The sequence below is a fragment of the Phaseolus vulgaris genome, chromosome 2 (genome assembly GCF_051622355.1).
Source record: "Phaseolus vulgaris cultivar YP4 chromosome 2, ASM5162235v1, whole genome shotgun sequence".
NCBI classification, from domain to species: Eukaryota; Viridiplantae; Streptophyta; class Magnoliopsida; order Fabales; family Fabaceae; genus Phaseolus; species Phaseolus vulgaris.
Window position 1 is genome coordinate 23544789 of NC_143499.1, and position 24847 is coordinate 23569635.

Below are 24847 nucleotides of genomic sequence, written 5' to 3' on the forward strand. Positions count from 1 at the left end.
AGTAATGAGAGTTTAAAAAGCATGGGGAAGCGGTGATTTAAAAGTTGCTCAAAGTAAAGGGAGTTTAGAAATCGCTGAAGTAACGAGAGTTTAAAAAACACTGGAAGTAATGGTGATTTAAAAATCACTAAAAATAATGGGAGTTCAGATAACCACCATAAGTAATTGTCGGTAAAAATCATCATAATATGTTAATGACGTTGAATCTACTGGATAAAAAAAATAAACTACAAATAACACACTTAGTAGGACTTAAAACTGTTAAAAATACTAAATATAATCCCAACTAAATATAATTTTTCTTGTAATTACGTAATCAAAATATACGAGATAAAAAAAATCAATTATTGTTTGTTTATGATATTGTAAGTGTCCAATAAAATTTTAAACTGGTCAAATTAATAAAATTTTGATTTAAAATATTGTCAAATACACTTCAGATAAAAGAAAGATGATTTTTTTTAAAACAAGTTTGTTTTTAAAGTGTTTTATAGGTCTGTATTTCACTTAATTCAAATTGCATCCCATCGTTTAGATTTCAAAAAAAAAAACTTAATTCATACAAGTTTAACAAATAATTTGAATCTATTAATTTTCTTCTTCGTGTTATTACCACTCAATAATAGTTACTTGTGTTTAGTACTTAAGAATGGAATTCAAAGGTTACATCTATAGGAGTATTTTCTCTACAAGAGTATTCTCAATACATAAATTATACACAAAGTTATAATTTTTAAAACTTAGTCTTATAAAAAAAAATTCATTGAATTATGCCAGAGCTCTTAAATAAGCCATTCGGCAATAATTTTATTTTATTTTATTAAAAGTAACCTTTATATAAAATTCTACAATAACAAATAAGAAAAAAAATATTCACAATAATCAATAACAAAAAAATTAAAATTAATATTTTTAAACCGAATTATAAATTAAATATTATTGAATGTCAGCTTAAAAAATAAACATAAAATCTTGAAGCTGCAAATTCTATTACCTAAATTAAAAAATATATGACCTATATTAAATATGCTGTAACATGTATGAGAATGCAAATGAAATCATCCACATAATATTTTGCCTTTTGAAATCCTGTAACGGTTTCTGTTGTAACGGTTCTTGAAAACATGTGCATTCTATAAAATGATGTAATTAGAGGCAAAATATTAATTAAAATTAAGGTGTTTGAAAGAACATTATTAAATAAAATAAAGAGAGTTTTCTTATAAAAGGGAAGAAAGCAAAGCACTTTGGGTGGGGTTGGCTAAATATGGGTTATGCAGATAAGAAAGTGCATGTGATACCACAGAGAAAGGAAGGCACACATCATGCATTTATAGCCTCGACAAAACAAAACAGAAGCCTAATAGTCCATCAGACATTAGAATGGCTATTCAAATTCACGCAGACACTGCAAGGTGCAACTGGACAAAAAACTCTATTCGTTGAAGTCGATGTGGGAATTCGCGCCTCCCAACGCTAAGCTTTGTTTGAGTCCCTTAAACGACAACAGCCAAGGTGGAAAATGAAAGACAAAACGACAACAGAAACAGATAAAATACTTTCCATCGTTCAAATACGTATTATTATTATCCGCTGAAAAGAAATTCGTAAACACTCAAATAGGGGTGTTGTGTTGACTATGACGTTCTTTCGTCACCTTCTCGTTTTATAGAAGTTTTTTTCAAATTACTATTTTATTTTATCGAGGTGGAGCCCAGGAGCGTTTAAACAGTGACCGCATACGCGCACATTTGGCCATTAGTTCATTACCTTAACCCCGCTCCTCTTCTTTTTCGGTCTCTCTTTTCTTCACATTCCAAGTCAAACTCTTAACTCACTCTTTGAGGCCTTCAGGAGCCAGCACACCCATTCAAATCCAATCCTCATTGCCCTTCTGTTTTTGTTACTTCCATCACACTAACTAAAGAAACTTCATTCTTCTTTTTCGAGGTAAGTTTCTTTTTTTCCCTCTCTGTCCATTTCTTGCTCCATGTTGTGTTTTGTATCAGTGTGCCAACTTATGCGTTGCAAAAGTTATGTTTCTTGGACCTGAGGTAGTAGTTAGTGCACTACTGCTGTTTGGTTCTGGGGTTCTTTCTGTTGGGTTTTGAAGTTCATGAGGTAGTTGATTTTGTTTTAAACTAGATTTAAATGAGAGTAAAAGCTGAAAGTTATTAATGTCACGGATTCACATATACATTAGACTAATTTTTTTCCATTCAAATGTTTCATGTTAGGCCGTTTAGCAGACTACATAAATTACAGTAGCTTCTTAAGCCATGGTAATGCTGATAAAGAATACACAAAACAGAACGGTTTAGCTGTGATTGATATTCTAGAAGAAAAGGGAAATAAACTGATAACATCATTTGAATAGAGAATTGAGTTTGAAATACAAGAAAGTCTGTGTATAGCAACAGGACTGAATACCAACCTTATATAACTCGAATAACTTACTAAAACTACTAACAGAAAGCTTATCTAAAACCAACAAAAATAACAGAATTTGAAGTTCCTTCACCTTCCTCCATTAGTAAAATCCTCTTCTTTTTTATCTCCATCACCTTTTAACTTCAATCATTCAGATAAACATGTTAAAAGAAAAAAAATATATCATTGTGCAATTCTATAATGTGGATGGAAAGACCACATTTTTGTTACACGGTGTATTTTGATTTGTTTACATATTGCAACAATGAATTTCCTTTTTATTATTAAGTGTTTTTGTGGCTGCTTTCTTTGGTTCGAATTTATTTTATTATGATAACAATACTATAAAATGCTTCTTACCTGATAGTCAAATGATGTGAGCAGGTAGAAGTTTGAGATGGACCGCCGGGGTTGGCTCTGGAAGAAAAAATCATCTGATAAAAGCATAAAGGTTGAGGATGAGAAACCTGTGCCTGCTTATGAATCTGTTGTTTCAACCTTGTCTTCTGTGGCACATGTAGATCAGGTATTTTGTTTTTTATAGGTTCAGGAGGGAAAACGTTTTTACATGAAGTCACTTGCTAAATTTCTCACTAGCCTTGTTTTTTTCTTTGACCAAAAATAAGAACTATGTTCAAATATCCATGGAGTCATATACTCGTATGTCTGGATTGGACGATCAAGTTGTAAACTTGGAGGATCAACTAAAAGCTTTGGAAGCAAAGCTATCTTCAGTTTATTCAGAGCTAAATAACAAGGATAATCTAGTTAAACAGCATGCAAAAGTTGCAGAGGAAGCAGTGTCAGGTAATTCTCACAAATGTACATAATTCCACGTTACCATTTGTCTTAAAAATACTCAGCTACAACATTTTGAAATAACTAGATCAGTCATTTAATGTCTATAATCCCCTTGTTAGGTGTTGGTTAATTAAGCTTTATATGCACTTTAGGTTGGGAGAAAGCTGATGCAGAAGTTGTTTCCCTAAGATGTCAACTTGAATCTGTGTCTCTCTCTAAGCGTACCGTTGATGAGAAAGCAGCTCACCTAGATGACGCCCTAAAAGAGTGCATGAAGCAGATAAGAATTGTAAAGGAAGAAAGTGAGCATAAACTGCAGGAGGTGATTCTCATGAAATCACATCAATGGGAGAAAAGCAAGTTAGAACTTGAAGCTCAAATAGACAATTTGGATATAGGACTACGTGAGTTAGCCAGTGAAAATGCTGCCCTTATGAGATCACTTCAAGAAAGTTCGAACAAAATAGTGAAACTAAAAGAAGAAAAGTCTGAAGCCGAGGGAGAGGTCGAGCTTCTAACGAAGAGTGTTCAGTCAAAAGAAAAAGAAATGTCTTCTTTGAAGTATGAGCTACATGTAATTTCAAAGGAGCTGGATATCCGAAACGAAGAGAAGAATATGATTATGAGATCTGCAGAAGTGGCAAACAAGCAGCACACGGAGGATGTCAAGAACATTGCCAGGCTAGATAATGAGTGCCAACGACTTCGTAGTCTGTTGAGAAAGAAGTTACCTGGGGCTGCTGCATTGGCACAAATGAAGCTAGAAGTTGAGAGTTCACATCATGTCATCAGTGCATTCCATCTAAAAAAAACTACTTCAAAAAGTGATAACCTGCAAGAATCTGAGTTTCTTTCCAAAAAATTACAGGTGTTGGAAGAAGAAACAAGGACATTGAAAGAAGCGTTGGCCTCAAGTAATGCTGATCTGCTGGCTTCTAAAAACTTGTATGCTAAAACAGTTGGCAGACTTAAGCGCTTGGAAGCAGAGATACATCAAGAAAGAAGCACCCAGAAAGCAATTTTGGCAAACAATTATGGAAACTCCTTTAGAAGAATTTATAGCTACTCACCTAGCATTACTTCTATCTCTGATAATGGGCATGAGGATCCAGAAAGTCCTGTTGAGTCCTGTGCAACATCAATTCCCGACCATTCCGATATCAATAGGATTGGAAGTGTAGGTAATTTTGAGAATCATAGGAGTGAAACTGTCTCAGAACTGATGGATGACTTTCTGGAAGTGGAGAAGATGGCAGGTTTATCAGGCAATGGTGGTGTACCTCTTGGTAAAACTAATGAAACTGCCGAAGATAAGAAGGAGACTAGTTATTTAACTTCAAATCAAAGTTGTTTTGACACGACGAACCAAACTATAGAAGCTGAGGCTGATGTTACAGGAACTGAGGCTGAAAGTGATTACCTTGATAAGGCAGCTGAACGTGATGAGCGTAAGCAAGATCTTGAGGAAAAAAATCTGATGTTACAGGAAAACATGCAACTTCTAGAAGAACTGAAAGCACAATTGGCGTCGTCCCAAAAATCATGTAGTTTAACTGAAATTCAGCTGAAGTGTATGACTGAGTCTTACAAGTCGCTTCAAACTCGTGTAGAGGAGTTAGAAACTGAAAATAAGTATTTAAAGGAAAAGATGGATGAGCTGAAGAATGATCTTGCAGAGGAAAAACAAATTCATCATGATGCTTTGGTGAGATACAAGGAAATTGAAGAGAAAATGCAAAGGTTAGCTCTGAGCCTTAATCGGAAACAATGACAGTTTTTTATACTGTATAATTTGAGCTCTGTTTCTTCAACTTAATATGTGATCCTTTCTAAAATTTTGGTGTGTTTTCCACTTGAAGGGACCGGTGCTCGGTGTGTGCATCGAATTCAGCAGCAAATTCTGGGAAGGTATGAACATTTACATATCTTTGTAACCATAGTTTGCGTTATTTCCTATGTATCATGATGCATGTTTTGCAAACATAAGTAGAGAACATATGCCGATGAAACAATGAAATATATATGACGTATGGGTTCTTCGCTCAAATTTGAGGTTTTTTTTTTGCCACTTCTCTTGGAATCATGAATGCATCAATTTCAGTGTCATAGGAAGTAAATCATGCATGGTTGGTTTTCTTGCTTTATGCTGGGAACTTCTTTTTCCTTTCTAAATTCTATCGAATTGGTATTTGAAGTAATGTGGATATGATGTACCTTATTCAAAAGGAAACCAATCATACTATAGCTTAAAATTTTTGCATCAAACTAATAAATGAGAATACGATGCATCCTTATTCTAAATAAAACTGTTGTTTGATGCAACTAATTTTTGTCATATGTTTGTGTTTGTTTGCACGTATTAAAATAAACCTCTTTTGTTGAACGTGAAAGAAACAATTATGTCCTTCTTTCTCATGTTATTAGGTTTCCTTCATCATGGCTTCATTTCATCACCTTTTTCTCCTGAGTGTTTTCTAATCTCTTCATGACAACAGGATCAAGAGCTAGCTGCTGCAGAGAAAAAGCTGGCAGAATGCCAGGAGACTCTTTCTATACTTGGCAGACAGTTGCAAGCCATGTGCCCCCAGATAGGTGTAACCACGACCCATCATAGTAAAAAGCTTCTGGTGAATGAAAAGTTAGCCAAACCATCTTATGGCTGGTCTAATTCTTATGGGTCCTGTAACTCAAATGAAATTTACCATGCTGAGGCATGTAGCGTAGTGTCTGACATTCAAGGAGTGGCTGATGAGTTTTCATCGCATAACTCTGGTGCCACATCATGCCTTTCAGACACGGAAGGCAACTTTTGGTTAAACTCTTAAGTAGGTTCATTCAATCCATTCTGGTTATATGCTTACTGAATTAAATTCCTATTTGCTGCTGCCTCTGTTGCATGGAAGAATCAAGAAATGTTCATGGTTTAAGCCACTTATTTTTGTTAGCAGAGAGAAGTACTCGCTAACATTGTTACTTAATTCTCATGTATCATTGGGAGCTCCCCAATGATGTTGTTGTTAGGACACAACATAAGGGAAATAAGGAGAGAGTGTGGAAAGTATATCAGAGGAGAAATAAAGGGTAGGTGGCAGTTAACGATTAGGAAGGATAAATTCAGTTTGTTAACAGGTTCATTCCTGTGGAGAAGGAAAACTTGTTTCCTTGGTTGTTTCCAAATACAGTGTACATTTCTAATAATACAGAGGTCTTTCAGTAATTCTATCTGTGTCTTTGTGGTGTCTCTGTGTGTGAGTTCTGAGTACGTAACACTTGTACATAGGATATATGGTAAAAAATTGTGGAGGCTCATGGCTCATGTGTGTTTGTCTCTAAAATATATAAATTTTGATTTTGGGTAAACATAGCATGCCTAGTTGCACTATGTCACACTGCTGTATGGAGTTTTTTCAATCTTAAAAATATCATACTTGGAAAAACAACTATATTACCTAAATTCAACAAAGCTAATATTTATGTTTTTATATAAGTCAATTCATATTTACACCATCCCTTATTATTAAATATACCTCCCTTCCCTTTCTTTTTATGAAACTTTCCAAAATGTCCTTCCTATTTTATTTATTTTTTCCAAAACAATTCTTCTAGTCATAAATATTCCAACCTGAACACTTCCTTCTTGAAAACACTCTACTGCTCCCTCTTCCACCTCGACATTATTTACTCCCCCATTGATTCCTTTTCCTTACATTTTCATTTTAGTATCTCTCATTAAATTTCCTCCGCTTCATTGTAAATTATATTTTGGCACTAAGACTCATCATTCTTAAAATCCTATTTGCCCTCTTCATCTTCAATATTTTTTAGACTTTTTTTTTTCAACCTATCTTTTTATTCATTGAACCTTATTTATAAAAAGAAAAAAAAAGTGAAAAATTAAGTTTAAATGAAAAAAGAAAGTTAAATTATGACAAAAAGAATTGAGGAACAAAAATCAAACTAAAAACACAATAAAGAGGAATCAACATAAAATGAGGAGAGAAAAGTGGTAGTAGAAAGAAGAACGTGTCGTTTGTAAAAATGTAGTATATATTTTGGAACACTTTAGATGAAATCGAGGAATTATTTGAAATGGAAAATAAAATGAGAATCATTTAAGAAAGAAAAAGGTATATTTGGTGACAGGTTGCATAAGTATCATTATCTTTTGTCTAACAACATGGTTCTCATAAATGTCAAACAATGACCTATCCATTAGCCCTACATGATAAGCTTCATCATCGAATGCATGTGTCTCCTCAACTACAACATTTTCTTCAATTTTGTTACCTTTAACAATGTTACTAGCACTATGTCTAATAGACACAGTTGGACGTTATGATCGATTTGAGAACCCCCACCTCTAGTTTTAACCATATTTTTCTACATGTACGTCAAACACACAAGCATACACAAAAACAATAATAAAAATTTCCAAAATAAACTTATAAGAAAATGATATATAATAAGATGGTAAGAAAAAAAGATATTTCTTATTTTTTGTGTGTATTTACATCACTCCATGTATAAGTGTATGGAGACTTTCTCCAAATTACAACCTAATTAGTTAGGGATTCACTAATCATAAGATTCTATCATTATTAAATTAATTGCATATAATTGCGTACAATATCGTACAATAATTGCGTATAATTTGATAATTATTATTTTCTTAATACTCTCCTCAAGTTGGTAGGTGAAGATCATGAATCCTCAACTTGTGTCGCAACGTCAAAAACCGTTCCTTTGTCCAGTACGTAAAAATATCTACGAGCTGATACTGTGTCGGTACATATGAAGGATTGATTATTCCGACACAATGTGACAGTCTATCTCAATGTGCGTGTTCATGAAATACTGAATTTGCTGCTATATGTAATGCCGCTTGATTATCACACAAAAGTTGAGCTGACAAGTTACATGACACATTTAAATCATACAACAAATATTGCAATCAAACTGTCTCCAAACAAGTATTGACCATCATGCGTTATTCTGCTTCCGCATATGATCTTGATAAGTTTGTCTGTTTTTTTTTTATTTATTTTCATGAGGTAATAGAGGAACCAAAAAAAAATCCTTGTCCCTGATGGTCAAGTAAGACCCAAATAAATTTATAATTTTAAAATTTTAATTAATAGTGTTACTCACTTCCTCTCACTACAAAATAAAAATAAAAATAAATGACTTAATTTGAATTAGGGTTGCTGGATATTAAAATTGTGTTAAGACCCAAATGTTTGAATTAGGTTTTAAGGTTTATTTTGAACAACAATCGTTGCACCTCTTCACTTCCATGTGGCGACAGTGGCGTTCGCTCGCGGCGACGATAACAAATGTTGGCGACAGCGGTGGCGATGGGTGGCGACAGCGGTGGCGATGGGTGGCGGCAGCGGTGGCGATGGGTGGCGGTGGCGTGGGCGGTAGCGAAGAACATGAACCTTAAAATGGTCGTGTTAGATCAAATAAAATTGGGGCAAAAACGTGTCGCGCTAGGTTACGAGGGGGATCGAGGACACCTTCCGATGCAACGATGCACCGAGCTACGTGGCGCCACGGTACGATCCGCTCTGACACTAATTTGTCGACCGACACCTCAGTTTGGCTTCCAAACTCGCACGAGTCAACGAATTTACGATTTTACTCACGATTTTGACTACATTGATCTCTTCCTCGATGGAGTGACTTAACCATGAAAGAATCATGGAATTACATTAATTCCACAATTCGAATTGGGAGGTTTCTTTTTCTCGAGACAACATTTCTAGTGATTGGTTGGGTCCATGGCAGCCACTTAGCGACGTTACTAGTGTTTGCTCTGATACCATATAAGAAAATGATATATAAGAAGATGGTAAGAAAAAAAGATATTTCTTATTCTCTTGTGTGTATTTACATGGAAATATATACAAGTGTATGAAGATTTTTTCTCTCCAAGTTACAAGCTAATTAGGTAAGGATCCACTAATCATGGGGTTCTATCATTATTAAATTAATTGCATACAATATCATACAATAATTGCATATAATTTGATAATTATTATTTCCTTAATAAAGCTTATTTTGGAAATAAGTTTCATAAAGCTTATTTTTAAAACATATTTTGAAAATCTTAGCCTGGAAGTCATCCAAAAGGGTTAGATGAAACAACATAGGGAAAAACAAATTCATTAAAAGTAACATGATGAGTAATATACATACGCCCAGTGGGAGAAAGACACATGTAACCTTTGTAAGACATAGCCAAGAAACACACACAAAGATGAACGAAAACTCATTTTATGTTTATTATATGGGCGAAGAAGAGGATAACAAGCACATCCAAAAGTTTTGTAAAAAGAATAATCAGGGTGTGAGTTAAACAACAAATAATATGGACTTTGATTGTTTAAAACAGATGTGGGTAAAACATTGATAATGGAAACAACAGTAGTGAAAGCATAGCCCCAGAAAGGCTTGGGTAATTTTGAACAAGCAAGTAAAGTAAATCCTATATCAACAATATGCCTATGCTTACGTTCAATAGAACCATTTTGTTCATGAGTGTAAGGGCAGGTTAGACGATGAGATATGTCATTAGATAACAAGAAAGATTTAAAACAAAGAAATTCTTTTGCATTGTTAGTTTGAATGCTTAATAGAGGAAAACTAGTTTGTTTTTCAACATATAATTTGAAAGATTTGAAAACAGTGAGAGCTTGAGATTTAGCGTGAATTAAGTAGAACCAAACATATCTAGTATATGCATCCACAAAAGAGATGTAGTAAGTAGCACCATTAGTTGCAGGGGTAGCAGACGACCCCCAAATGTAAATGAAAACAAGTTGTAAAGGTTTAGAGTATATAGTTTCACAAGATTCACGTTTAGCAGTAAAATGTATATTACAAATCTTCATAATTTGGTGAATCACTCTCGGTTGGGCATGACCAAACCGGGAGTGCCACAAATGATAAGCACAAGAGCTAGCAGTAATAGCAGTATTGTGAGCAGAATAGGGTGCAGTTTGAACAAGACTTATAAACATATAAAGACCATCTTTAAGCTTGCCTTGAAGCAGGATTTCGTTGGTTCCCTGGCGTTTAACAAGGCAAACATCAGCATGAAACTCAAAGTAAACGTGATTATCACTTGCAAACCTAGAAACACTTAACAGATTTTTAGAAATAGTAGGCACATGAATAAGATGTTGTAAGGAGAAGGTATTATGGATATTAAGATCTGTAAAACTGGCAGAACCAATAGAAGCAATAGGAAACTGGAAACAATTACTTATAACCACCTTTTTCGAACCTGTATAAGGAGTGGTTGTGGAGAGATTGTTGTTGTTGGCAGTGAGATGGTGGGAGGCACCACTATCAGGATACCAAAGCGGGTCATGAAGAGTATTGGGGGTTTCGAGGATCGAAGGTTCATCATCACTAAGAGATGTAGAAAAATGGGCAGTATTAGCAGTAACTTGAGATTGGGTAGAACAATCAAATCTATGCCAACAGTGAAGAGTAGTGTGGCCATATTTTCCACAAATTTGGCATTGCACCCGGGTTGAAGAAGAATTAGATGGCATCTTGGGGAAGTTCTTGGATGGTGTAAAACGAGGTTTTGAATAAAACCGTTGTTTAGTAGGAGTAGCGGGGCGGAAGAAGGAGGGATAATTTGTAGAACTGGAGTTGTAATGAGAGAAAGAATGTGGGACAAAAGCAACATTTGCCTGCAAAATGTGATCAACCGATTGTTTATTCCTTTCAATACAATTTTCTTGGGCAAGAAGCAGCGCTTCAATGTCTGCTACCGTGTATGGGTCAAGGCGAGATGTGACAGAGGTGATAAAAGGGTGGTCGTATTCGTCAGATAGCCCATCAAGAACGACTTCAATGTGATCTTCTGTAGAGATTGGACAACCCACAACAACCAATTGGTCCACGATTTTCTTGATATCAAGAAGGTAGGCAAAGATGGAGCGATCCTTCTTGGGTGTACGCAATTGCTGTTTGTGTTTCTTTATTTGAGCACGAGTTTGAGACGCATAATGGGTCTGAAGTTTTTCCCTGACTTGGTTTGAAGTTTCCATTCCAACCATCTGAGTTAGGATACCTGCAGTCATAGATGCTAATAACCAGGCCAAGATTGCCTGATCTTGACGATCATACTGGATGTATTTTAATTAACAATTGGGGAAGAGTCTTCCTCGGCAGAGATGAAGTGCAGAGGAATGCAAGAACCATCCAGAAAATAAAGAAGGTCGAGGGAATTGTCTGGATCCAGTTTCAGAGGGATTGGGGTATGAAAGATATGAGGGAGAAGAACCTCGGGCCTGGAGGAAAAAATTTCAGAATTGGGTTCAGTGGTAGATGATGAGGCCATTTTTGGCTTTGGATACCATAAAAGAGTATAGAGAGAATGAGAGGTTTAGAGAGAAGAAAGGTAGAGAATGAGTAAAACTTTATTATCTGAATCAGTTGTAATGTACAAGGAAGGCTGGGTATTAATAGTACCCAGTGCAGTACGTAATACAATGTAAACAATTAAGACTAGACTGTTATATACAGTTAATACTGTTATACCTAATAGGCAACAATTCACTATTAGATTAATCTTACAATTACATGAGCCAAACCCTCTTATTTATAGTGTTTAGAGGGCTGGAAATTCAAATGAAAGTGGAGGGAAATTCAAATGAATTCCCTCCTAAAAAATAGCGCATAAAGAAGCACATGGGAGGGGTGTGACTAATTTGCATGTTCACCCCCTCTATGGGCTTTCTAGACCGGCCTTGGTAAATTTAGAGGTTTTTAGAAACTCTAAGTTTACATGATTGGTGTTTTAGGTGCCAAAATTAATTCTAAGAAAAATTATAAATAAAGTTCCTATGCTAATTTTGACAAGAAATTAAAGTCTACTCTACACTAGAGCTTATGGCATTTGAACATGTATAAGAACGTTTCTCTGCCATTAGTAGCAGTAATCCAGTCTTCTTGGATCCTCTTGGCCATAAGTCTAGTGGTTGACCCAAATCTACCCTTTGGTGGGCTTGCATGCGGCCGTGTGCTTGGGCCTCTTCCGTCATGATTGTTTCTTCCTGCACCTCCATAGGTTCTTCTGCCACCCCATACATAACATGAAAATATTTTTTTATCCTTCTTGTGCCACCCCCAGAGTAGTTTCCAGATTATGTAATCCGGATATGCATTTGAAGAAACACTTCCATATTATGTAATCCGAAAGCTAAAAAAGACTTCCAGATTATATAATTTAGAAACTAAACATGCATATGAAAAAAGCTTCCAGATTATGTATTCCGAAATCTAATTAAATATTTGAAAAAAGACTTCTTAATTACGTAATCCAGAATATTAAAAAGGGGTATTTTTTGAAATATGAAAATTTATGGAGACGAGAGAAGAATATATGGAGGTGCAGGAAGAAACAGCCCAGCACCAGTCCTCTAAAGCCCATTTAGGCACTTATTGGGCTCTAGTGATTGAGGAGCAATTTTAAAAGTTACTAAATTTCAATCTACATTAAACACAAAACGGCGTCGCGTCCGCTATATATTAGCAGCAAAGCCGAAACCCTAGCTTCCGATCTATCCTTCTTCCATCCACGCGGCGCGCACAAACACACAGGTATATCCGAATGGGAAGGGTAATTCGCGCACAGCGTAAGGGTGCAGGCTCCGTTTTCAAGTCCCACACCCACCACCGCAAGGGACCGGCGAGGTTCCGCAGCCTCGATTTCGGCGAACGCAATGGCTACCTGAAGGGAGTGGTCACCGACATTATCCACGACCCCGGTCGCGGTGCCCCTCTCGCCAAGGTCACTTTCCGCCATCCCTTCCGCTACAAGAAGCAGACGGAACTCTTCGTTTCTGCCGAAGGTCTATATACTGGGCAGTTCCTCTACTGCGGCAAGAAGGCCACTCTCGTGGTTGGCAACGTCTTGCCCCTCCGATCCATCCCCGAGGGTGCTGTCATCTGCAATGTCGAACACCACGTTGGTGATCGCGGTGTCTTCGCCAGAGCATCCGGTGACTACGCCATTGTTATCAGCCACAACCCCGATAATGACACCTCTAGGTTCCTTCTCGCGCTCTTATATTTGGACTCTCGGGATTATTGTTTTTGGATTGTTTTGTTTGTTTTTGGGATTCAAAATCTGTCTTTGAGAAGTGGGTCTATTCCGTTGCTTAAAGGTGGTGTTTTATTAATTTTCACTGTTAACTAATGTGAATTATATTTTGTAATATTGTACAAAATCAGGGAAGTGAAAGCTTGGTATTTAGTTAAGGATTATGGATGAATAATGTCGAGAGTAAAGTGAGATATACTTACGGGCCCTGTTTGGATGAATTCCATCGACTGAAAATACGAAAAAAAAACTATAGCTTTTGGGTAAGTTAAAAAAAAAGTTTTTAGGGAAGTTAATATTATTGAACTTGCACAAATTAGATAATAGAAACCTAATTCATTTTGTCTTATTTATTCTTGTATACGTGGTACAAAGATGGTTAGCGGCCTGTCAGGTTCTTATTGTAAAGCAAGTTATATACTGAATATGAAATTAGGATTCTGTCAGGTTCTTATTGTAAAGCAAGTTATATACTGAATATGAAATTAGGATTTGATAATCCGGCAGATATATGAACAATTCTGTATGTTTATGTAATATCCATGGTTTTGATGATTTTAGTGGAGTCAGATTTTGTAAAGTGGACTCAACTGGATTTTGTGCAATTGTTTGAATGCATGTTTGCACTGTGTTGGCAGGATCAAGCTTCCTTCTGGTTCAAAGAAGATTGTGCCGAGTGCATGTAGGGCAATGATTGGGCAAGTTGCAGGTGGAGGGAGAACTGAGAAGCCTCTTCTTAAGGCTGGTAATGCTTACCACAAGTTTAGAGTGAAGAGAAACTGCTGGCCTAAGGTGCGTGGTGTGGCTATGAACCCAGTTGAGCATCCTCATGGAGGAGGTAACCACCAGCACATTGGGCATGCTAGTACTGTCAGGCGTGATGCTCCTCCTGGCCAGAAGGTTGGTCTCATTGCTGCCAGGAGGACTGGTCGTCTTAGGGGGCAAGCTGCTGCCACTGCTTCTAAAGCTGACAAGACTACTTAAGGATATTGTTAGAGACATGCTTAATTACAGATTTTCAAATTTTGTTTCTTTGATATTTTATTTTCAACTGTTTGGCTTCTTTTTTGAGCACCATGTCCACCATAAATACGAAGCGTGTAATGTGTGGTGTTTTATATTTGGTTAAAGATCCGTTTAATCCTGCTTTTTGTCAATCATTTGGTGATTTCATCTTCTGTGGACCATTACGTATCCATATTTTTTCATAGATCAACTTAGTCTTGTTTGCCAGTATTGAAGTGCAGTTTTTTTCTATCATTAGTTTTCTATTTTAGGAGTTTTGCTCAACTGTTATTCTAACTGGTATAGCTGAACTGTTTTGGTAGTTCGATTTTGAAAAGGCAGTTTGAATGCTAGAAGTGAAACCTTTTTTCTTTGTTTTACGTCAGAGTTGATTTGTCAAAAAGGTATATATATATATATATATATTCTTTAGTCTGTGTGAAAATGGTAGAGAGAGACAACAAGAACATGTAAAATAAATATTAAAAGGGATTATGTAAACTTTATACTGGTAATCATATTAGTGACTGAAAATTTACCTGAAGTATAAGTGACTACTAAAAACTGAAAAATACATATGTATATATTGATTTTTATATTGATTGAATCTTTAGCGACTGTTTAAATATTTGCTGCTTCTATTGTCTTTCCCCAATCTAATCAGTGACCGAATTTAGGCAACGTGACTAAACATTGTGACCAAAATTTATACCTCCACATGAAATCAGTGACTAATTAATGACTGATTTTTGTTATTTTGCCAAAGAAAGTTCAGTCTCTAAAAGTACTTATAATTATTTTTGTGTGAATTAGGTACTCAAATTCTTTATAAGAGAATATAGTAGCAGGTTTAACTAGAAAGTTATTTGAAGTATAAACTTTTAAGGAAGAACATGTATAAGAAGCTTTTATTAGTGAGATATAATAGTTTGTAATAAACGAGGGTATGCGTTGTTTTTTTTACGTATAGTATATATAAAAGTTGATTTATTTGTCGACGAAAAAGTTATAATTAAATATAAATATTGATTATTAGATATTTAATTTGATTTAGTTTTTATTTTAATAACCGTGTTACATTTTGATTTGATTGTATCTTTTAACAAACACATCCTTTACTCTCAATGATGAACTCGTTTGACGATGCAGATCAAAGAATCACATTAAAATAACAAAGGATTAAAGTAAAAATAATAGATGAATAATAGTAAGAATAATAAAATAAAAATTTAAAATTCCTTTGAGGTGTCTCACCAAAAGACTTTTTAATTTGTCTGAGAGGCTTGATCAATCTAATGGGAAAAGACTTGTGTCGTCTAAGTTTCTTCTCCCTTTATATTTTTCACCTGAAGTCGTAATCATTTTTCTTAAGAAATTCATGTTCCTCATACAAAGTCATTATTGTTCGAAAGAATGTATTTCTACTAACATATCACCTAAATTTCTTAACGGACTTAAAATTGCTTTCTTCTTATTAACGATTTCTTACACTATTTTGGCAACTAACATACAATCAAGTAACCAAATAGGCATTATTTTATTACTTTACTCTAAACTACCTATTATATAATATTTATTGGTTTTGAATTGTTCTATAAAAATATTGTACCATGCATTAAGATGATTTCTTTTAATTAAGAATTCTTTTTTCCGATTAAACTCGTTCATATATATATTTAAATTTTTTTAAAAAATCTAACTCCAATTTATCAATCTCATTGAATCTGTCAAAGAATTGTCAAAGCTATTAAAACATTAAAATAAAATAAAAAAGATTTCCTATTGCTAAGTCTTGATCATTAATCCTTAATCAGTGTAAGGGGTTCTGATTTTCTTGAGTCTTGATCATAAGAATGCAGATTACATCCTCCACACTGACATTTCGTGCTGATGACGACAATTAGAACCATTACGGCAACCCCTTGAAGTTTTAAAATATTTGCATGGTTTATGAATTTTGAATTTTGCCTCCTCCTGATTAGTGGTGTTGTTACGTGGTTTTTTCGAATCTTGAAAATTATTACGACTGCGCATGTCTTTCTTATAATTATCATGATCTCTAACAAGATTTAGATAATAGTTGACATCTTTCACAACACCGCGTTGAGAAGACAATGAACTAGCACTGGATTGCAAGTGTTTGGACAAACTCTTTCTTTGGCTTTCCAGTGGTGCTCCTCGCTTTACCACTGGTTGCGTTACTGTGTTAATTGTTTCTGTTTTAGAAGATTCAGGACTTTTCAAAGGACATCCACTTGCAAGTGTGGTTGTCTCTAATGAAACAGATGAAATTGTTGATTTTTCAGGTGTGGGGGAGAGCAATGGATCAAATGCAGTTGCTTTGCTTGCAGGGGTAGTCAATGGAACTGCTGAGATATCAGGGGCATTACAAGAAGTGGGTATACTCAGAGATCTTGTAGGTGTATGAAAAGGGGTGGTGGTAATGGCTGATATGTAATCTTCAATTAAGTTTCCAATTTTTATTGGGTCATTTACTGTTTCAAGGAGGAAATTTATATCAATCAAGCAGTTTTCCTCATTGCTTTTCATGATGGCAGCTGCAACAGTAGCATAAGCTGCAAATAAATCTACCTCCGAAGAGGATCTTGCTAGCGGAATATATTTTTGCAATATCTGTGTCGGCAATTTGCAGGAAGAGTCTGCATATTTTGTGACTGTAACATCTTGTTTTCTATCTTGCAACGATTCCAGTTCCTCAATGGGAATGAGAGGGACATGAGGAGTGAGGCTATCATCATAAGATTCCATCTCCACATCAAAAGAAACCGAAGGGCTACGGAACAACACAACGTTTAGTAAGAGAAACAAAGTATTGCAGGTCTTTTCTCAGTAAATATAATTTTACCTGGAAGGAATTGATGAAATACGAGGATAAACTGCTTCAAGCACTCTCATTTCTCTTAGACTTTGAACATTTCTCTCTCTACTTTCTTCACCCGTTGCTACTCTCCACTTAGAATTCAAAGCAAACTATATTCAAAGAAAATAAATTTATGAATGTGAGAATATAATATAAAACCAACCAGCTAACAAGAATATCGAAATTTAAAAGAAATATGGTGAGTACAAACATGAAAGGAAAAAAGATGAAGAAATGAGGAAAATCAAACTTCTTCTTTTATAAATTTCTAGCATCCCGTTACCGAAGGAGGACGTTCCCATTTAATTTGAGAAAGGCGAGAGAATTCGTCATTTGATCGATTCAGAAAATGATTTCCTTCAAAACCAGGTGGAAAATCATCATATTCATCTGCAGTTGAAGGCCATAATGGCAATGTCTTTGCTAGAAGAGGATCTTCATATTCCTTGTCATCTTTGGATGGGAAATCATCACGTAAGAATGACTTTACCTGTTAAGATCACAAATAGTACGAACTTTCAAAATTAGACCAAAAAGTCATGGCAGCATGTAGAAAGCACAAGGAGTAGCACCATGGAATGGTGGAAAACACTTTGCAGCACACCATTTGACACATATATTAATTTTTGCTACTATGTCTCCACTTTTGTTAACTCGAAAAGAGAATGCAGAAAAAGGAATTTGAAAGAGATGAAAGCAGTAGAGAAAGCGTTAGTAACGTTTGTACCTGTCTGAGATTTGATCGAGGAGCCCCAGAAAGCATGTTGATTTCCCTTGATGAATCTGAGATAAAAAGAAGAAAGGTGAATTGGAGGAGTTGGTGTTGAGAGATGAAGAATGGGAGTGAGTCTGAGAGATGAAAGCGCAGCAGAATAGTTTATATAAAGAGATGTTGAAAACCCTAAGCGGTGAATGGTTAACTTACAGCACTGAAGGAAAGAATCGAAATCGGAGTGTAATGAAGAGTGGTGGCCCTATTTTGCATTCATAGCTCACTCCACCTCATTACACTTTAACATGCTTTTTAACATTTTTTTTTTGAATTAGAGAGTGAAAATGAGGTGTGGATTTGAGATGAAAGGAAAGTGTAAAGAAAGTAAGAGTCTTTGGTTCAAGATAAGTACAATGGAAAATATAGAGAAAATATAGAAAAAGTTTTTGAAAGTTTTTGAGTGATGTAATTAGTTTGATTGAAATTGTATATTTTTTAATTGATATAAATGAGTTTACAAATTTATCCTTATATTTAAAAATTGTTAACAAATTAATTTGATTTATTTATTTATAAATTATAATTATTTTTAATTAAAATATTATTTCAATATTTATAATTATAAATATTTGATAAAAACTTATTTTTATATTAAATAACATTATTATTATTGATCTCTTTTGCAATTAATATAATAATTATATAAATTTATTTTTTATTATTAAAAAATATTTTTTTATTTATATTTATAATTTATTATAATATGATTAATTAGGTTATTTTATAATAATTATATTTTTTATATTTAAATTATAACTTGTTTAAATAAAAATAATAATAATTTGAGTTTAAAATAAATGAATAAAAAAGTAAATTAATATTAATTATATATATATATATATATATATATATATATATATATATATAACTTTCTTCGTACTCATCTACGAAAAAGTTTTGAATGGAATTTTTCTTTTTATTTCCGTATTTTTTTAAATTTATTAGTGTACAATAAATATGTGCTTTTCCACTTCCAACAAATAGAGCCTAAAGTTCCTCACGGTGATATTAGGGTGTCAATTAGATATATATATTTACCATCCACAATTTTTATATAACTATATTATAATTTTTAATATTATTATTTTAATATTTTTTATATCATCACATAAGAATTGTATACAACCAAACTATCATTTTCTTTTCTATGATATTATTACCATGGATGCTCACATTATTAATTCTCCAATTTAATTATATTTATCACAAATAAATTTATTATAAAATCTCCATTCATTAATTTCTCCTCCATATTTAATTAATGTTCATTGATCAGTAAATTATTAACTTCAATAACTGATTCAATTTATTATATCATTAAGACAGTTAGACATACGAATAAATTAAAAAATATAAACTATATTATCGAATAGTAAGTATATTTAATATTAAGTATTATTATATAAGTATTTAATATATATAATAATATGAATTATATTTATAAAGTATTTCTTATTCTTATAAATATTTACGGAGTATTTATTGTAGTTTTTATTAATTATAACTATTAGAATACATATTACAAATATGTATCATAAACATTAAATATAAAAGATGTATTGTCTTTATTATTTATAAAAATATTTATTATAAATATTTAATATAACAAATATTCATTATTAAATATGTAACGCTCCAAAATTCAACTTAATGATTGAATGAAAGCTATTGCTTAGTGTTTATGTTAGCAATTATCGGGGTTAATTTGAATAAAATATGGAGTTAGTTTCCATGTTCTGTTTTAATTGTGGTATTAACTTTGCAATTATTTAAAGCTTAATAAAAATGTTAATGTATCCAGAAAACTAATTATGATATAATTAAAAGACTAACAATAGATTGACAATATAAGAAAAAAGAGAGTTTAATTTAGTATCTACTAATTGATTTAGTTAATGGAGTTTTTTTAAATTTTTGTTAAGTTTAAGAGATTATTCTAAAATTTTAATAAAATAATGAAGTTTTTTTAACCTTCGTTAAATTTTAAAGTTTTATTCTAAAATTTCAGCGAAATAACATAAGTTTTTTTTACCTTCATTAAATTTTAAAAGTTTATTAAAATCTCAGAAAAATAACGGAGGTTTTTTCAACCCTCGGTTAGAAAAGATGGCTTTAAACTAGAGGGGGGTGAATTGTTTAAAGGGTTTTCGCAAATATTTCAAAAACTAGAATGAATTTATCTCAGGAACCAAATGATTCAGCAATTCAGTTAGTCAAAACAGAAAGCAAAAGCTATAGACCAGAAAAACAATCGGTTGTTTATACTAGTAAACAACAAACAAACTGAATTTAAAGAGTTAGAGATAGAGAGATTGTACACATTTGTTTATATTGGTTCACTCCAAATCCATAGCTACATCCAGTCTTCTCAGAAACCCTGAGGATATCCACTAAGCAATCACCACTTGATCACTTACACAACAACCAAGAGAATGACCTTGAACACCTCAAGAAACACACTCTCCTTGGCCAACACTAAGATTGCTGATCTTGAACACCTCAAGAACACACAACCAATCTTAGCAAACACAGAAACGAAATTGTTCAACAGAGTACAAGGATTACACTTGTTACAGAAGATAATATGAAATCAATACAAGCTGAATCCTATTCCAGCACTTTGATCAATCACAAGAAACTTAGCAATCTCAACACTTTGAAAAACTCTCAGAAAAACTTTGTCAAAGATTCTTAATTCTTAAATCTGTTTTTCTGAATATATTCAAAGATGTAGTTTGTTATCAAATCTTAACAAACTCTTAAATTGCATTAAAAGATTGGTCAAAACATTTAATGACTGGAGCATAAACAATTAAATCATTTAAAGCTCAGTCAAAGAAAACAGTTTTTCTGTTATGGTCCCAAAAAAAACAATCGGTTGTTTCCTCGAATCAATCGGTTGTTTTGGTACTTAACAGTTTAACCATTCAAAACAGTTTTCAAACTTTTTCTCAAAACACCTAAGTACAAACAATCGGTTGTTTCGACAAAACAATTGGTTGTTTTTACTTAGATTGAAATCATTTTGTTTTCATAAAGATTGAGAATGCTAATGCTTTAGATTTAATCATAGGGTGGATTACAACATATAAACTACCCCAGAACAAAGCTTAAACCAGCACAACAACATCAAGCACAGCAGAGGCTTCAACATCCTTCAAAGGATTTGGATTCTTCAAAGTTTGAACAACACTTGGTTCAACAACCTCCCCCTATTTGATGAAGACAAATCCCTGATGCTTGTGTTGTACCTGATTAAATCTGAAGCCGTTCCTGCAATAGAACTTTGAGCAAAACATTGAACTTCTGATATTTTGTTAGGATACAGATTAATAGTTAAAGATCAAAACACTTAATATCAGAAACATATTACATAACCCAAACTGAAAACAGAAACTTAAATCACACAACAACATATATCTCCCCCTATTTGTCTTCACAAATAGATAAAAGATAAAACAAAATATTGTTTTCATTACATCAAAATTAAAGCAGCAACAGCAGAAGGAAGAAATTAAAAACCAGAAAGATTAGCCAAAACAATCGATTGGTTATCGAAACAATCGGTTGTTTTTCCTTCAATCTTCTTCATCAGCAAACTGAAGATCAAAGATTTGATTATGAACAACTTCAATCTGTTCATCCAGAGTCATAAACCTTGCATCCATGTTGTCAAATCTGGTGTCAATCCTTTGGAAATTACTAACACAGAGATCATGGAGGCTCCTTTGATTTTCAGCAAAGCTATCAAGCCTATTCATCATGAGTCTTTCAAAAGACGACATGGTTGGCATTCTTTCTCCTTGATGTCCATCATCAACACTTGGTCCTGCATATTGAAAATCTTCAGGTGGACTTTCATGTTGAACATCCATATCAGCAGGTTCATCTTGTTCAAGATTTGCAGCACCACTAGATGAGGCACCATGATCACCATCCTTGCTTATCCATTTTCCACCTACTTTTGTAAAACCCATCTTGCTGAGTGATCCATTGTTCAACTCTTGAGTTGACTTGACCAGCTCATAAGTTTCATCTTCAAGATTAACTTCAAAATAGAGTAGAAATTTAGATATTAAAACAACATATGGATAGTTATAATCACCTAACCTCATTGCTTTTTGCATGTGTTCTTTGATTATATGAATCCAATTGATCTTGATTTTCTTGGTGATGCAGAAGATATAAACCAGATCTTCTTCAGTTAGCACAGAGTGATTACTCCCCCTTAGAGTTAGAATCCAAGTTATAATGAGAGCAAGCAATCTCTCATCAAGCTTCCAACCTCCAACCGAGCATGTACTAACTTGAGCATGAGTATTCTTCAAGCAACTTTTGTAGAATTGGATTTTGTTAAAATCCTCCACCACACCAAGGTTTCCCTTGTTGATTCTTAGACCAGAAAACTTAAGTCCAGCAACAGCAGTCCAAACTTCATGAGTTATCTCCATTTCTACACCTTTCACATGAGAAACTAGATTGTTTCCCTTAAACTTCAAGTTTGTGTAGAATACTCTCACCAAATCTGGATAAATGTTTCCCTTCATCTCCAGAAACTTTCTGAGAGATTGATCCTTGAGCAGTCTTCTCACATTATCAAGCTTTTGACTTTTCAGCCAATCAAAACATACAACCTTGGGGTTGTTTATCTTCTTGATACTTGTTTCATACCTATATTTCTCAATGAGATCATTATCTCCAGAAAACCAGCCTTCTAGCCTTCCTCCAGACCTTACAGCCCTTGTTTTGACTCTTTTTGAGGTGGGAGGAGTTGATTCCATAACAGCAGAGACGAAAACAGAGGAGAACACTCTTCACAGATTTTTGCAAGAGATGTTGCAATTGGTTGTTCTTTGTTGAAGAATTCTGCACTGGATTTTATAGCAGTAAGAGAATCAAAATGAATTTAATTTCATTAAAGGGTACCTGATTTTCAGAGAGAGAGGACTTGACTCTGCTCTGCACAGACAAAGTCAGAAAAAGCTAAAAATCACATGGTCTTCACATGTGATCTTTGACTAGTCATTAAGGCTCTTGAATTTCCAAGACATTGGAATATTCTCCTTTAAGACTGTTGTAACTTCTCTCTGAACGTAATCAGATTTTAATTACAGGTTCTTTGACCAAGATTCTCCCTTTGAATTGATCTGCAACGAATAGAAATTCAAAATAGCAATTAAAATAATTTCTTTACAGTGCTATCAGACCCAAAACAATCGGTTGTTTCGAAGAAACAATTGGTTGTTTTTCTGCAGCAATTAAAACTGTTTTTGAATTTTAATCATGAGCAGAAGCAGTTCAAAGCAGATGATATTAATCATAACAAGATTGTTTTAACCATGAGAAGGAACTTTGAAACAGAAATTGAGAACAAGTAAAGGAAAGTCTTATCCTTATGTTGATTCTTCAATGAGCCATGTGCTTTTTGATCAAGAAACTTCTTTTCACTGTTGATGTCTTTTGCATAGTATTGATTCAGCTTCAATGACTGCCTTTTTCTTCAACAGCTTGATCAGATGACTCAGTTCCTCCTTTTCTCTTTATTTTTCCGGCATAAGCAATTTCAAGTAGCAAGATTTGGTCCCCTTACAAATTTAGGTCCGTTTGACTTTTCTTTGCAGTTAGAAACATCACATCCCTTTGGAATTCATTTCATAAAACCTCTTGGAACAGAATATTTTCTAATTTTACAGAACCTAACAGAGTGGCCTTTCTTCATGCAGTAAAAGCATGTAACAACCGGTTGTTTCGTCTTAACAATCGATTGTTTTTCTGATTTTCTAGAAAAACTTTTTGAAAATCTATCTTGCTTGTTCTGTGGATTAAAGCCTAAACCAGTCTTTCCAAAAACACAGCTTTGAGATGCCAAGACATTCTCAAAAGTTTGATTTCCCCTTTGAAAGCTTGTCCACAGTTTCAACAAGATAGTGAACCTTTTTCTCAAGATTTTCACAATTTTGTGCAAATGAGAGTATCACACTTGCAAGAGGCATTTTTGAAATGATTTTCCAATTTTTCAAAATCACTTTTTGCTTTTTCCAGATCCTCTTCAAGTGACTTGACTCTCTTTTCAAGCCAACTGTTAAGATCTTTCACTCGGTTGTTTGAAAGAACCAATCTATTAGCTTCATCATGTGTTTTTTGAAAAGCTTCAAGCAATTCACTATAATTTTGTTCATTTAAGGAAGCACATGAACTTACCTCACTTGAGCTGCAAGATTCATCATCATTTTCAGCTACTAAACATATGTTTGCTTTTTGATCTTCACTTGATGAAGAACTTGATGATGACACCTCATTTTCATCCCAAGCTATGTAGGCTCTTTTTGTCTTGCCTTTCTTCTCCTTGTAACTAGTCTTTTTCTCTTTGCTCTTGTTGGGACAATCTGCCTTTATATGACCTTGCTCACCACAACCAAAACAAGTATAGTTATTTGAATTGAATTCATTGGGTTTCTTGTTTCCATACCTATCCTTGTTGTTGTCTTTGTTGCGGTTTCTCTTTAGGAATTTGCTGAATTTTCTTGACAGCAAGCTAAGGTTTTCCTCATCACTATCATCACTTGAATCTTGCTTTCCCTTGTGTTTGGATGCTTTCAAGGCTATGCTCCTTGTGTGCTTATCTTCACTCTCTTGAACATTGAGTCTATTCATCTCTAGCTCATGTTCCCTAAGCTTTCCAAACAAAGAAGCAACACTTAATGATGTTAGATCTTTAGATTCGGAAATAGTAGTTACCTTTGGTTGCCATGCTCTATCAAGACATTTCAAGATCTTTATGTTCAACTCTTCTTTGTCAAAGGTCTTGTCTAGGCTCATAAGGTGATTGATGATG

At 34.0% G+C, this 24847-nt stretch overlaps 3 protein-coding genes across 3 annotated transcripts; 2 read left to right on the forward strand and 1 right to left on the reverse strand.

Moving 5' to 3' along the window:
• Nucleotides 1-1644: 1644 nt before the first annotated feature.
• Nucleotides 1645-6480, forward strand: LOC137810974 (filament-like plant protein 5). The gene is made up of 6 exons (XM_068612496.2): nt 1645-1950; nt 2815-2956; nt 3057-3237; nt 3384-4971; nt 5091-5139; nt 5727-6480. The coding sequence occupies exons 2-6, from the start codon at nt 2828-2830 to the stop codon at nt 6054-6056; spliced, it is 2277 nt and encodes a 758-aa protein (XP_068468597.2). The 5' UTR covers nt 1645-1950; nt 2815-2827; the 3' UTR covers nt 6057-6480.
• Nucleotides 6481-12754: 6274 nt separating this feature from the next.
• Nucleotides 12755-14511, forward strand: LOC137810978 (large ribosomal subunit protein uL2x). The gene is made up of 2 exons (XM_068612499.2): nt 12755-13302; nt 13993-14511. The coding sequence occupies exons 1-2, from the start codon at nt 12863-12865 to the stop codon at nt 14336-14338; spliced, it is 786 nt and encodes a 261-aa protein (XP_068468600.2). The 5' UTR covers nt 12755-12862; the 3' UTR covers nt 14339-14511.
• A 1545-nt stretch (nt 14512-16056) lies between these two features.
• Nucleotides 16057-18132, reverse strand: LOC137809655 (zinc finger CCCH domain-containing protein 6). Its single transcript, XM_068610754.2, has 4 exons — nt 17968-18132; nt 17524-17730; nt 17226-17350; nt 16057-17153 (listed from the first exon to the last, which is right to left on the reverse strand). The coding sequence occupies exons 1-4, from the start codon at nt 18001-18003 to the stop codon at nt 16220-16222; spliced, it is 1302 nt and encodes a 433-aa protein (XP_068466855.1). The 5' UTR covers nt 18004-18132; the 3' UTR covers nt 16057-16219.
• Nucleotides 18133-24847: the final 6715 nt, after the last annotated feature.

What these genes read in the sequence shown, in the direction of transcription:
- LOC137810974 (XM_068612496.2), top strand. Translation starts at nt 2,828, where the DNA reads ATGGACCGCCGGGGTTGGCTCTGGAAGAAAAAATCATCTGATAAAAGC. An exon ending in TGCAGAGGAAGCAGTGTCAG is followed by an intron (nt 3,238 to 3,383) that starts GTAATTCTCACA and finishes TATGCACTTTAG; the next exon opens with GTTGGGAGAAAGCTGATGCA. An exon ending in CAGCAGCAAATTCTGGGAAG is followed by an intron (nt 5,140 to 5,726) that starts GTATGAACATTT and finishes TCATGACAACAG; the next exon opens with GATCAAGAGCTAGCTGCTGC.
- LOC137810978 (XM_068612499.2), top strand. Translation starts at nt 12,863, where the DNA reads ATGGGAAGGGTAATTCGCGCACAGCGTAAGGGTGCAGGCTCCGTTTTC. An exon ending in CCCGATAATGACACCTCTAG is followed by an intron (nt 13,303 to 13,992) that starts GTTCCTTCTCGC and finishes CTGTGTTGGCAG; the next exon opens with GATCAAGCTTCCTTCTGGTT.
- LOC137809655 (XM_068610754.2), bottom strand. Translation starts at nt 18,003, where the DNA reads ATGCTTTCTGGGGCTCCTCGATCAAATCTCAGACAG. An exon ending in CTCGATCAAATCTCAGACAG is followed by an intron (nt 17,731 to 17,967) that starts GTACAAACGTTA and finishes TGATCTTAACAG; the next exon opens with GTAAAGTCATTCTTACGTGA. An exon ending in ATTTCATCAATTCCTTCCAG is followed by an intron (nt 17,154 to 17,225) that starts GTAAAATTATAT and finishes GTTGTTCCGTAG; the next exon opens with CCCTTCGGTTTCTTTTGATG.